This window comes from Heptranchias perlo, chromosome 28, assembly GCF_035084215.1.
Source record: "Heptranchias perlo isolate sHepPer1 chromosome 28, sHepPer1.hap1, whole genome shotgun sequence".
In the NCBI taxonomy this organism is placed as follows: Eukaryota; Metazoa; Chordata; class Chondrichthyes; order Hexanchiformes; family Hexanchidae; genus Heptranchias; species Heptranchias perlo.
In genome coordinates this window covers 9,161,110-9,174,064 of record NC_090352.1, presented here as the reverse complement: position 1 = coordinate 9,174,064, position 12,955 = coordinate 9,161,110, and the positions used below count along the sequence as shown (strand labels likewise).

Sequence of the window (12,955 nt, the reverse complement as noted above, 5' to 3'; positions counted from 1 at the left end):
GAGTTGTCTAGTGAGTTGTGAAACTAATAAATGCAATATTGGTAGATGTCAAAGAATATTGCTTGCCAATCCACCTGGTTAAGAAATGGCTTGGAAATCCTAAAATAGGAGAAAAAATTAAATGGGATTTTTAAAAATAAAGCGCAATTTAGGAAGCGGCATACAGAATGAAGCTTAACTTCTCTTTATAGATCAGAGTGCAATTATGATCCTCCTCTCTCTTCCCCCTTCTCTGTCTCCCTCTGTTTCTTTGTCTGTCTGTCTGTCTCTCTCTCTCCCTTCTTTTCTCTGCTTTTTAAAAAAAATTGATCTCTGAATGTGCCTTGGGAAGGCCATATTTATTGTCCATTCCTGTTTCAACTGAGAAGGTGCTGGTGGGGATTTCCAGAATTCTTAACCAGCGACGATGAAGGAATGAAAGTGTATATCCCAAGTCAACATTGTGTGGAGCTGATGTTCTTATTGCGGAGCTGGAAGGTGGTTTTGCAGTAAGATTAATGAGTTGCTACAATGCATCCTGGAATCAATGTGCTGATAGTGGATGGGGTAGATACTGAGTTCACTAGCAGGGGTGCTGATGAATCGGACTACTCTGTCATGGGAAGAATGACCCAATCGGGTGTGGTAGAATGAATTTGCCAATGGTGGAATGAATTTCCCATGAGAGTGATACAATTATTACAGGAAGTGTGAGACGGCATGTGCTGTATGTAAGACTTTTAATATTGCTAGCAAATCTCCTGTTGCATTGCTCACACTGAGTAAAAAGGAAAAGAACTTGCATAGAGCTCATTTCATGACCTCCGTATGTCTTAAAATAGGAGATTTTCGGGTTGGCAGTTATAACTAGTGGGGTGCCGCAAGGATCAATGCTTGGGCCTCAGCTAATTACCATCTATATCAATGACTTAGATGAGGGGACCAAGTGTAATGGATACATTACAAAGGCACATGCAGACAAAAAGAGTGGACAAAACTACAGAAGTTCTAGAAGCCTCCGTTTCTCACATTGGAGTTCATTGTGGGGAAGTATAACGTCATCCACTTTTTGATTCAAAGATAAATCAGAATTTTAAAAAAAATGATGAGGCTAGTTGCTGTGGAGGAGCAAAGGGATTTGGGTGTCCATGTGAACAGATCACATTGAAACGTATAAAATTCTTAGAGGGCGTGACAGGGTAGATGCTGTGAGGTTGTTTCCCCTGGCTGGAGAGTCTAGAACTAGGGGTCATAGTCTCAAGTTAAGAGGTTGGCCATTTAGGACCGAGATGAGGAGGAATTTCTTCACTCAGAGGGTCGTGAATCTTTGGAATGCTCTACTTGTAGGGAATTTGATAGTCCGGGGATGGACAGGTGTTTCTGCAACTGTCGACGTGAGTCCCGCATGGTGTGTTGCCTCCCTGATGCCATGGTAGAGATCATCACAGAGAGTGCAGAACATTTTGAGGGGAAGAGGGGAACAGCCAGAAGTCGTGGTCCATGTGGGAACCAATGACCTAGGAAGGAAAAGGTTCAAGGTCATAGGAACATACGAATTAAGATCAGGAGTAGGCCATTTGGCCCCTCGAGCCTGCTCTGCCATTTGATAAGATCATGGCTGATCTGATTGTGACCTGAATCCTACTTTCCCATCTACCTACTATAACCTTTGACTCCCTTGTTAATCAGAAATCTATCTAACTCTGCCTTAAAAATATTCAATGACCCTACCTCTACCGCTGTCTGGGGAAGGGAGTTCCCCAGATTCATGACCCTCTCTGAGAAAAAAAAATTCTTCTCATCTCCATCTTAAATGGGAGAGTCGCCCAACTTGTCCAACCTTTCCCTTATCCTAGGAATTAGTCAAGTGAAAGTTCTCTGAACTGCCTCCAAGACAATTATGTCCTTTCTTAAATAAGGAGACCAAAACTGCACACAGTATTCTAGATGTGTCTCACCAATGCCCTTTACAACTGTAGCAAAACACCTCTACTTTTATATTCTATTCCCCTTGCAATAAATGACAACATTCCATTTGCCTTCCTAATCACTTGCTGCACCTGCATACTAACTTTGTGATTCATGTACCAGGCCACGCAGATCCCTCTGTACCAGAGTTCTGCAATCTCTCTCCATTTAAACAATATACTGCTTTTCTATTCCTCCTGCCAAAGTGGACAAGTTCACATTTTCCCACATTATACTCCATCTGCCAAATTTTTGCCCACTCACTTAACCTATCCATATCCCTTTGCAAACTCCTTATGTCCTCTTCACAACTTACTTTCCTACCTACCTTTGTATCATCAGCAAATTTAGCAACCATACATTTGGCCTCTTCATCCGAGCCATTGATATAGATTGTAAATAGTTGAGGCCCAAGCACTGATCCCTGTGGCACTCCACTCGTTACATCTTGCCAACCTGAAAATGACCCATTTATGCCTAATCTCTGTTTCCTGTTAGCTAACCAATCCTTTATCCATGCTAATATGTTACCCCCTACACCATGAGCTCTTATTTTGTGCAGTAGCCTTTGATGTGGCACCTTGTCAAAAGCCTTCTAGAAATCCAAGTACACCACATCCACAAGATCCCCTTTATCCACGTTGCTTGTTACTTAAAGAGCCCTAATAAATTAGTCAAACACGATTTCCCTTTCACAAAGCCGTGTTGACTCTGCCTGATTGCATTGAGATTTTCTAAGTGCCCTGCTATAACTTCCTTAATAGATTCTAGCATTTTCCCTATGACAGATGTTAAGCTAACTGGCTTGTAGTTTCCTGTTTTGTCTCCGCCCTTTCTTGAATAGAGGAGTTACATTCGCTATTTTCCAATCTGATGGGACCCTTCCAGAATCTAGGGAATTTTGGAAAATTAATACGAATGCATCTACTATCTCTGCAGCCACTTCTTTTAAGACCCTAGGATGAAGTCTGTCAGAACCTGGGGACTTTTCAGCTTTTAGTTCTAATTTTTTTCAGAACCCTTTCCCTGGTGATTGTAAATGTTTTAAGTTCCTCGCTCCCTTTCACTTCTTGATTCACAATTATTTCTGGCATGTTATTTGTACCCTCTACAGTGAAGACGGACGCAAAATATCTGTTCAATTCATCTGCCGTTTCTTTATTCTCAATTATTACTTCCCCAGACATTCTAGAGGACCAACGCTCACTTTTCTTACTCTTTTCCTTTTTAAATACTTGTAGAAACTCTTACTATCTGTTTTTATATTTCTAGCTAGCTTTCTCTCGTACTCTAATTTCTCCCTCATTATTCTTTTAGTTATTATTTGCTGTTTTTGATGTTCTGTCCAATCTTTTGACCCGCCACTAATCTTCACGGAATTGTATGCTTTTTCTTTCAATTTGATACTATCTTTAACTTCCTTAGTTAGCCACAGATGGTACGTCCTTCCCCTCGAGTCTTTCTTTCTCACTGGAATGTATCTTTGCTGAGTGTTATGAAATAGCTCATTAAATATCTGCCACTGCATCTCTACTGACCTATCCCTTAACCTAATTTCCCAGTTCACTTTAGCCAGCTCTGTCTTCATGCCCTCATAATTGCCCTTATTTAAGTTTAAAACACTAGTCTTAGACTTACTCTTCTCTCCCTCAAACTGAATGTGAAATTCAATCATATTGTGATCATTGCTATCTAGAGGCTCCTTTACAATGAGATCATTAATTAATCCTGTCTCATTACACATTACCAGATCGAGAATAGCCTGCTCTCTGGTTGGCCGTAGAATGTGTTGCTCTAAGAAACTGTCCCGAACGTACGTACATTATGAACTCATTTTCCAGGCTACCTTTGCCAATCAGATTCTTCCAATCTATATGTAGATTAAAATCACCCATGATTATTGCTGTTCCTTTATCACAAGCCCCCATTATTTCTTCGTGTATATCCTGTCCTACAGTGTGGTTACTGCTAGGGGGCCTATAAACTGCTCCCACAAGTGACTTCATGCCGTTACTATTTCTCATCTCTACCCAAACTGATTCGACACCTTGGCCTTTTGAACTAAGGTCATTTCTCTCTATTATACTCATGTCATCCTTAATTAATACAGCTACCCCATCACCTTTTCCTAGCTTCCTGTCTTTCCAAAATGTCAAGTATCCTTGAATATTCAGGTTCCAGCCTTTGTCATCTTGCAGCCTTGTCCCTGTAATGGCTATCAGATCGTACATATTTATTTCTATTTGAGCTGTCAATTCATCCATTTTGTTACGAATGCTATGCGCATTCAGATACAAAGCCTTTTGTGCTGTCTTTTTACTATTTTTGTAACCTCTAGCCTTATCTGCTGGCGCACTCTTAAGTTTGCATGCTCTGTCCCTTCCTGCCACTCTCTGATTATCATTTCCCTTATTGCTACCTTGCTCCTCTTGCCTTGTCGTCTTTCTTTAATTTATCACATCTTCCCTTACTTGATCCCTTGCCTCCACTATTTAGTTTAAAGCCCTCTCTACCGCCCTAGTTATACCATTTGCCAGAACACTGGCCCCAGCACGGTTCAGATGAAGCCCATCCCAGTGGTGCAGCTCCCACTTTCCCCAGTACTGGTGCCAGTGCCCCATGAATCGAAACCCATTTCTCCCACACCAGTCTTTGAGCCACGAGTTTAACTCTAATCTTTATCCTACGCCAATTTGCTCGTGGCTCAGGTAATAATCCAGAGATGATTACCTTTTAGGTTCTGCTTGGGGAGTATGAGCAGCTCGGGGCTAAATTAATTTAACTCCCAGCTGCTCATACTCCCTGAGCAGAACCTCTTCCCTCATCCTACCTAAGTCATTGGTACCTATGTGGACCACAACAATTGGATCCTCCCCCTCCCACTGCAAGTTCCTCTCCAGCCCAGAGCAGATGTCCAGAACCCTGGCACCGGGCAGGCAACACAGCCTTCTGGACTCTCGTTCTCAGCTGCAGAGAACTGTGTCTATCCCCCGACTATACTGTCCCCTACTACCACTACATTCCTACTAACTCCCCCCGCTTGAATGGCTTTCTGTACCATGGTGCCACGATCAGTTTGCAGCCCCTGCTTTCGTCCAAGCACCTCAAATCTGTTGGACAATTGCAAAGGCTGAGGCTCCTCCACTTCTACCTTCTCGATTCCTTTACCTGCCTTGCTCGCCACCCTCCTGTCCCTGACCACTGACCAATTTAGACGACCTTATCCTAAGGGGTGTGACTGCCTCTTGGAAACGAATGTCCAGGTATTTTTTCCCCTCCCTGATGTGTCGCAGTGTCTGCTCCTCGATCTCCAGTTCCATGACTGAGCCGAAGCTCCTCAAGCCGCGGACACTCACTGCAGACATGTTCGCCCTGGATCACGCTGGCGTCCAGGAGCTCCCACATTCTGTGGTCGCTGCACATCACCTGCTCTGCCAACTTTATTGTGTTAATTAATTTATTATTATTAATTACATTTATAGTTTATAAACCCTACTACTAATAAGCTTTACAGCTGCTATTAAATCTTCTACTACTACTACAACTTTACAATTACTAAGTTACACTTGTTTTGAAAGTTAAACGAGTCAATTACTCATCAACCAATCACGTAAGTATTTCCCTGTGACATCACACTTGGGTTCTGCTCAAAGTGGTGGGTGGGTTCTGACTGGCAGCGACTGAACTCCCACTTTCTCCGCACTGTTTATATCCCCGCTCTGGTCTCGCTCTTTCCCGCCGCTTGCCGACTGAACTCCCGCTTTCTCCGCGCTGTTTATATCCCCGCTCTAGTCTCGCTTTTTCCCGCCACTCGCTGTCCTGCAGTCAGAGTTTCAGGAGCTAGGGATGAAGTTAAAAAGCAAGACCTCTAAGGTAGTAATCTCTGGATTACTCCCAGTGCCACGCGCTAGTGAGCATAGGAATAGTAGGATAAGACCAGGTTAATGGTGGCCAGAGCAATGGTGCTGGAGGGAGGGTTTCAGATTCCTGGGGCATTGGAACCAGTTCTGCGGCAGGGGGGATCTGTTCAAGGTGGACGGGTTGCACCTCAACAGAGCTGGGACCAATGTCCTCGCAAGGAGGTTAACTAGTGCTGTGGGGGAGGGTTTAAACTAATTTGGCAGGGGATTGGGCACCAGGATGAAACATTAGAGAGGAAAAACAAGATGCACAGAGGACTGGGTGGGACAAGTAGCACTAGAGTAAAGAATAGGAGGGATCAAACGAGGCAAATGCGAGGCAGTCTAAGATAAGATTGGCGTACATGTACGTAAATGCATGTAGCTTAGTAAATAAGGTTGGTGAACTGGAGGCTCAAGTCGCCACATAAGACTACGATATAGTGGCAATAACAGAGACCTGGCTCAAAGAAGGGGAGGATTGGGTACTTAATCCTGGTTCCAAGGTATTCAGGAAAGATAGGGAAGGAAAGAAAGGTGGGGGATGGCAGTATTGTCAAAGAAACTATTACAACGCTGGAAAGGGATGAGATCAAAGACTGAATCTATTTGGTTAGAATTAAGGAACAGTAAAGGAGCTATTATGTTCTTGGTTGTATACTATTAGGCCACCAAATAGTGGGAAGGAGATAGAGGAGGACATTTGCAAGCAGAAAGATGCAGAGTAGTAATAATGGGGGAACTTCAGTTATCCCAACTAGACTGGGACAGTAAAAGTGTAAAGGGCAGGGAGGGGAGGAATTCCTGAAATGTGTTCAAGACAGGTTTCTGGAATAGTGTGTTTCTAGCCCAACCAGGAAGGAAGTGGTGCTAGATCTAGTTCTGGGGAATGAAGTAGGTCAGGTGGAGCATGTTTCAGTGGGGAAGCATTTGGGGAACAGTGATCATAATACCATTAGGTTTAGAATAGTTATGGAAAAGGACAAGGAACAAACAAATATGAAAATGCTTAACTGGAGGAGGGCAAATTTCAGTGGGTTAAAAAGGGATCTTGCCAATCTGCTCTACTTCCAGGTCTTATCTGTGAGCAGATTATAACATTGACTAGGGGACAGAAAGCAGGGAGTAGTAGTGAATGGTTGGTTTTTTTCAGACTGGAGGGAAGTGTACAATGATGTTCCCCAGGGGTCAGTATTAGGACCACTGCTCCTTTTGATATATTAATGACCTGGACTTGGGTATAGAGGAGAAAATTTCAAAGTTTGTAGATGACACGAAACTTGGAAATATATTGAACAATGTGGAGGATAGTAACAAACTTTAGGAGCCATGATGTGGAGATGCCGGTGATGGACTGGGGTTGACACATGTAAAGAATCTTACAACACCAGGTTACAGTCCAACAATTTTATTTGAAAATCACAAGCTTTCGGAGATTATCTCCATCGTCAGGTGAGTGTGGGAATCCTTGAACGTTTCGCATTTATAGTCAGAGAACAATACCTGGTGATTACAGATAATCTTTCCAACTGCCCGTTGTCAAGGCAATCAAAGTGTTCAGACAGAGAGGTGTTACCTACAGGACCACCGAATACACAAACGGCCAGAACACAAGGCAGAGAGAGAGAGGGAGAAACATCCGAAAGGAAGAGAAAGATAGAGAATGACCCGTTGTATTAAAAACTGATAACCTTTATTCGCTGGTGGGGTTACGTGTAGCGTGACATGAACCCAAGATCCCGGTTGAGGCCGTCCTCATGGGTGTGGAACTTGGCTATCAATTTCTGCTCGACGATTTTGCGTTGTCGTGTGTCTCGAAGGCCGCCTTGGAGAACGCTTACCCGAAGATCGGTGGCTGAATGTCCTTGACTGCTGAAGTGTTCACCGACTGGGAGGGAACCCTCCTGTCTGGCGATTGTTGCGCGGTGTCCGTTCATCCGTTGTCGCAGTGTCTGCATGGTCTCGCCGATGTACCATGCTCCGGGGCATCCTTTCTTGCAACGTATGAGGTAGACAACGTTGGCCGAGTCTCAGGAGTATGAACCATGTACCTGGTGGGTGGTGTCCTCTCGTGTGATGGTGGTATCTGTGTCGATGATTTGGCATGTCTTGCAGAGGTTGCCGTGGCAGGGTTGTGTGGTGTCGTGGACGCTGTTCTCCTGAAAGCTGGGTAATTTGCTGCGAACGATGGTCTGTTTGAGGTTAGGTGGCTGTTTGAAGGCGAGTAGTGGAGGTGTGGGGATGGCCTTAGTGGAGGTGTTCGTCGTCATCGATGACATGTTGAAGGCTGCGGAGAACATGGTGTAGTTTCTCCGCTCCGGGGAAGCACTGGACGACGTAGGGTACTCTGTTGGTTGTGTCCCATGTTAGTCTTCTGAGGAGGTCTATGCGATTTTTCGCTGTGGCCCGTCGGAACTGTCGATTGACAAGTCGAGCGTCCTATCCCGTTCTTACGAGGATAAAGTTCTTACGAGAACTTTAGGAGGATACAGACTGGTGAAATGGGCAGACGCATGGCAGATGAAGTTTAACGTAGAGAAGTGTGAAGTGAAGCATTTTGGTAGGAAGAATGAGGAGAGGCAATATGAAGTAAATCTTGTGATGGGACGTATTTGGGTGATGACCTGTCATGTCACATGACAAATTATAGTAATAACTACCAAAAATTCAGTAATACAATTTTAAAGGGGGTGCAGGAACAGAGAGACCTGGAGGTGCACATAAACAAATCTTTGAAGGTGGCAGGACAAGTTGAGAAGGCTGTTTTTAAAAAAAAAAACATATGGGATCCTAGGCTTTACTAATAAAGGCATAGGGTACAACTTTATGCTAAACCTTTTATAAAACACTGGTTCGGCTTCAGCTGGAGTATTGTGTTCAATTCTGGGCATCACACTTCAGGAAGAATGTCAAGGCTTTAGAGACGGTGCAGAAGAGATCCACTAGAATAGTGCCATCCCTGGAGGGGCTTCAGTTATGTGGAGAAGCTGGGGTTGCTCTCCTTAGAACAGAGAAGGTTAAGGGGAGATTTGATGGAGGTGTTCAAAATCATGAAGGGTTTTGACAGGGTAAATAAGGAGAAACCGTTTCCACTGGCAGAAGGGTCTAACCAGAGGACACAGATTTAAGGTGGTCGGCAATAGAGCCAGAGTTTTTTAACTCAGTTAGTTATGATCTGGAATGCGCTGGCTAAAAGGGTGTTGGGAGCAGATTCAGTAATAACTTTCAAAAGGGAAATGGATAAATACTTGGTCAAGATTTACAGGGCTATGGGAAAGATATGGGGAATGGGGCTAATTGGATAGCTCTTTCAAAGAGCTGGCACAGGCCGAATGGCCTCCTGTGCTGTATCTACTATGATACTATATACTTAGATATAAAAAACACATTTGTTCATAAATGTAAATAAATGTCATCGTTTGCCAGAAATAAAGCCGTGAGACTTTAATGCCCAGTTTGTTTAAAAGTCTTTTAGAAAAAGAAAATAAGCTCTCAGATTCCCACAAGATGTGGATACACACTATCACATCAGCTGACACTGATTTGCAGATTGCACGGTTGGAAATACTGTAAGTTACACATGCTCAGAATGCACTGATGTTGGAGGCTCTGTTCAACCATTGAGATGAAAATATTCAGTTGAAGCTCTGGCTTTTGAGACAGGTTGTTTATTTGAATTGGTTAATTTAAATTATTTAGCGCAGAGAATGCTGAATTGTCAGGAGTAAATTATGCGCATTACTTTTAATCAGTTAAAGTAACTCCCTTGACTACACACCTGGTGCAATATCCTCTGCAAAATACATTCATGTAGTAATCATGTTTCCATACAATGACCTGAATTCTCCTTGTACTATTAGATGTCAGTGTTTTCCATCCAGTGGGTAACTAATTTATTTTAGGCTTGTGACATTGAGTATGCTTGAGGTTGAACTAATTTATATTGTACTGAAAAAAGAAAGTACATACCAGCGGAGAAGCATTTAGTCCTAAATATGACATAGGTTGAATAAATGACTGTTTTATTTTCTAAACTCATTTTAATTGGTTGATTTGTTATTCAATACTATGGATATAGCTCCAGTTTAATGCATGGACCTGTAGTTCTCTCCCTGCTCTCTCCTAACAGTTACAGTTTAATTTCAGGTGTGGCTGAGGAGCAAAAAGCAGCAGAAAAGCTAAGAAGTAAAGATGTACTTTGTGTGACGCCGACTGCTGTGGATAACCAGGCTGGCATTGATACAATCAGAAAATCAGTTGAGGAATTGTTCTGTTTGCTCTATGGTACTGTTATATTTCAATTTTGACTCTGCAAAAAACATCAGTATTGATATCCTGTGATTATTGTTCGCTAACATTTATGCAATTGAATGAAGTTAGTAATGGTATTTTAAAGGGGAAGGCAATCGAAGGGGTGTAATTTTTTTTATTCATAGTCCCTAGCTAATGGAGGGAAATAACGTACTCACCAAAATTTAAAAGAAAGCACAAAGGACCAGACCCCTCTCATTGCTCGGCTGCTTCATGACATTGCTGGCGGGGAGCAGCCCATAGTAAACTCGATTGCAATTATTGGAGGCCATGACTTCAGGTGAGCCTGAGAGCTGATGGAGAGTTTGGAAATCATGAGAAACTAAACTTGTGGCTATTTACTCCATATGCCGAGCCAGTAGTGGATCTCCAGCTAATTCAAAGTCATGGCATCGGTGTTTGTAATGGAGGTGGTTCAGATTGCTTGCCGTATATGTGTTATGGGATGTCTGAGCAGGACAGGTGGCCCAATCACTTGACTTCCAGCAGATGAGACTATCCACAAAAAATTAAATTTTGAATGTCCTTTTTCTCTACGATAAAATATGTACAGATGAGCCTTTTCTTTTGCTGCTTAACTGTGAAGACCTGCATGCTTTCACTTCATTCTGTGAAGTTGCAGTTTGATACTGTTGCACTGTAATGAAAGTCTGATACTGGTACTCTTGGAAACCAAGGATCTCTTGTCTTGGGCAAATAGGAAAAATATAAAGTTCCTTCCCCTAAACAGAATGCTTATTATCTATTAGGATTATGTACACAATTAAAATCCATAAAACCATAAAAATTCCACGAGATGGTGTTTGGTCAGTTCACTGTTTATTGGCTTTGTTTTATACCATCACAGTTTCGATGTTGCCTGTTTCTTGTTCAGAATATACCGAGAATGTAAGAACGTAATACTTAAAAAAAAAGTTAGAATCCATTTGGTTCATGGTAGTTCATCCCTTTAGTATATGGCTCTCTGATAGCTTCTGTGTTTTGATAGAGGCAAATATATTAGGCACCACTACCGTGGTGGATTATTGCAAACAGATGTGGTAAGAAGGTTCTTGTGAATAAGTTATAAATTGACTCTTCACCCATTTAAATCAGTTCTTTGCCATTAATGCAGTGTTCACTTGAAAAATAGGAATTGCTATAATTCCCTAGGGGAGAAAGTTACCACTGCCTCATAAGAAATTTATCATTTTGATTGAATCACCTGATTCACCTGTTGTGTGGACAAAGTACTGTTGGCAGTAAGTCTGCTTTGTTTTGTGAGGCCCTCGACAAAATAGAGGAATTCTTGAGAGTTTTCTGTTAGAAGTGGAAAATGTGTGTTTCTATGCTGGTGGCCCTCCAAAGGGTCCAACAGGGACTGGCAGCATGTTGGTGAGATAAAACAGCACTTGTAGGTCGTGGATCTCCATTTCATTGTTGCTTTCCCACCAGACAAAGGACAATATAAAAATGCCATTTTTTAAAAACTACATCCAAAGGTTTTCCCTGTTGGTATCGGTCTTGTTTGGTATCTACATACACACAGAAATCCTTATTCATCACATCAGATGTGTCACTGTAAATTGCTGTAATTTTGTAGTTAATTTTAGGAATTATGTTTGGAAGCTTTTCACTCTGAAAATCTTCAGTGGAGCTTCATTTTACCGTAACACTTTATCCAGACAATACTTTTTTTTATTCGTTCATGGGATGTGGGCGTCGCTGGCGAGGCCAGCATTTATTGCCCATCCTTAATTGCCCTGGAGAAGGTGGTGGTGAGCCGCCTTCTTGAACCGCTGCAGTCCGTGTGGTGAAGGTTCTCCCACAGTGCTGTTAGGTAGGGAGTTCCAGGATTTTGACCCAGCGACGATGAAGGAACGGTGATATCTTTCCAAGTCGGGATGGTGTGTGACTTGGAGGGGAACGTGCAGGTGGTGTTGTTCCCATGTGCCTGCTGCCCTTGTCCTTCTAGGTGGTAGAGGTCGTGGGTTTGGGAGGTGCTGTTGAAGAAGCCTTGGCGAGTTGCTGCAGTGCATCCTGTGGATGGTACATACTGCAGCCACAGGATGCACTGCAGCAACTCGCCACTGATGCCTGAGCATCAGTCTACTTTGGTTGGTTTGATTCTGGTTAACTCATCCATGGTGTCTGATCAGTGCCACTCGTTATCCACTTCACGGGCCCCAGTTCCAGGTTCAGGGGTTAGTTTTCTCAGGGTGCTGTTAAGGGACCTGCAAAAACTGCGCCTTGCTAGGATGCCAGATGAAGTTCCGTAAAAGCAAGAAAGTTTAGTTTCATTACTATTGCATTATTGTATCCAAAAGTTTGAAGATTTTGACTGGTATATCTTAGAGCCTAGAGTGCCTTTAATCCAGGTTTTTGTTGCCCACTGCAGCATGCCTTTCAGCATTGTGCCAGTTTAATTACTATATATCTAAATTTTCTTTGATTTTGTTTTTCACCATTTTTGTTACTTTGTCTCCATTTTGTCTGTTTCTCATAATTTCAGGTAAAGCTCTTGGGAAACTTACTCCAATCCCTGTGCCTTATGAGAAGATCTTGAAGGACCCAGCTGCTGTGGCAGTACAAGGCCTACCTGATGGCGTGTGTTTTAAGCAACCTTCACGTTATGACACTACAACTTTAAAAAAGATTTTGGAGCAAAAGACACAGATTATATTTGTAATTAAGAGGTAAACTTTCTCCTGAAGCCTGATTTTAAGTAAAAGTTTCACTTCCCATGATGAATCAAGTGGAAATGTTGAGCTGTAAAGTGTAACCACACGTAAAGTTTCATTATTATGAGTCTTGCTGCA

At 42.7% G+C, this 12,955-nt stretch overlaps 1 protein-coding gene across 7 annotated transcripts in view; it reads left to right on the top strand.

The window, feature by feature from the left end:
* Positions 1 to 12,955, top strand: part of LOC137344834 (general transcription factor II-I-like) — a 168,879-nt gene that overhangs the window by 52,075 nt on the left and 103,849 nt on the right. For all 7 annotated transcript variants that reach the window (XM_068008018.1, XM_068008019.1, XM_068008020.1 and 4 more), the window contains 2 exons: positions 9,993 to 10,130; positions 12,649 to 12,832. In XM_068008018.1, coding sequence (XP_067864119.1) covers positions 9,993 to 10,130; positions 12,649 to 12,832 — 322 coding nt within the window. The remainder of the gene's footprint in view (positions 1 to 9,992; positions 10,131 to 12,648; positions 12,833 to 12,955) is intronic.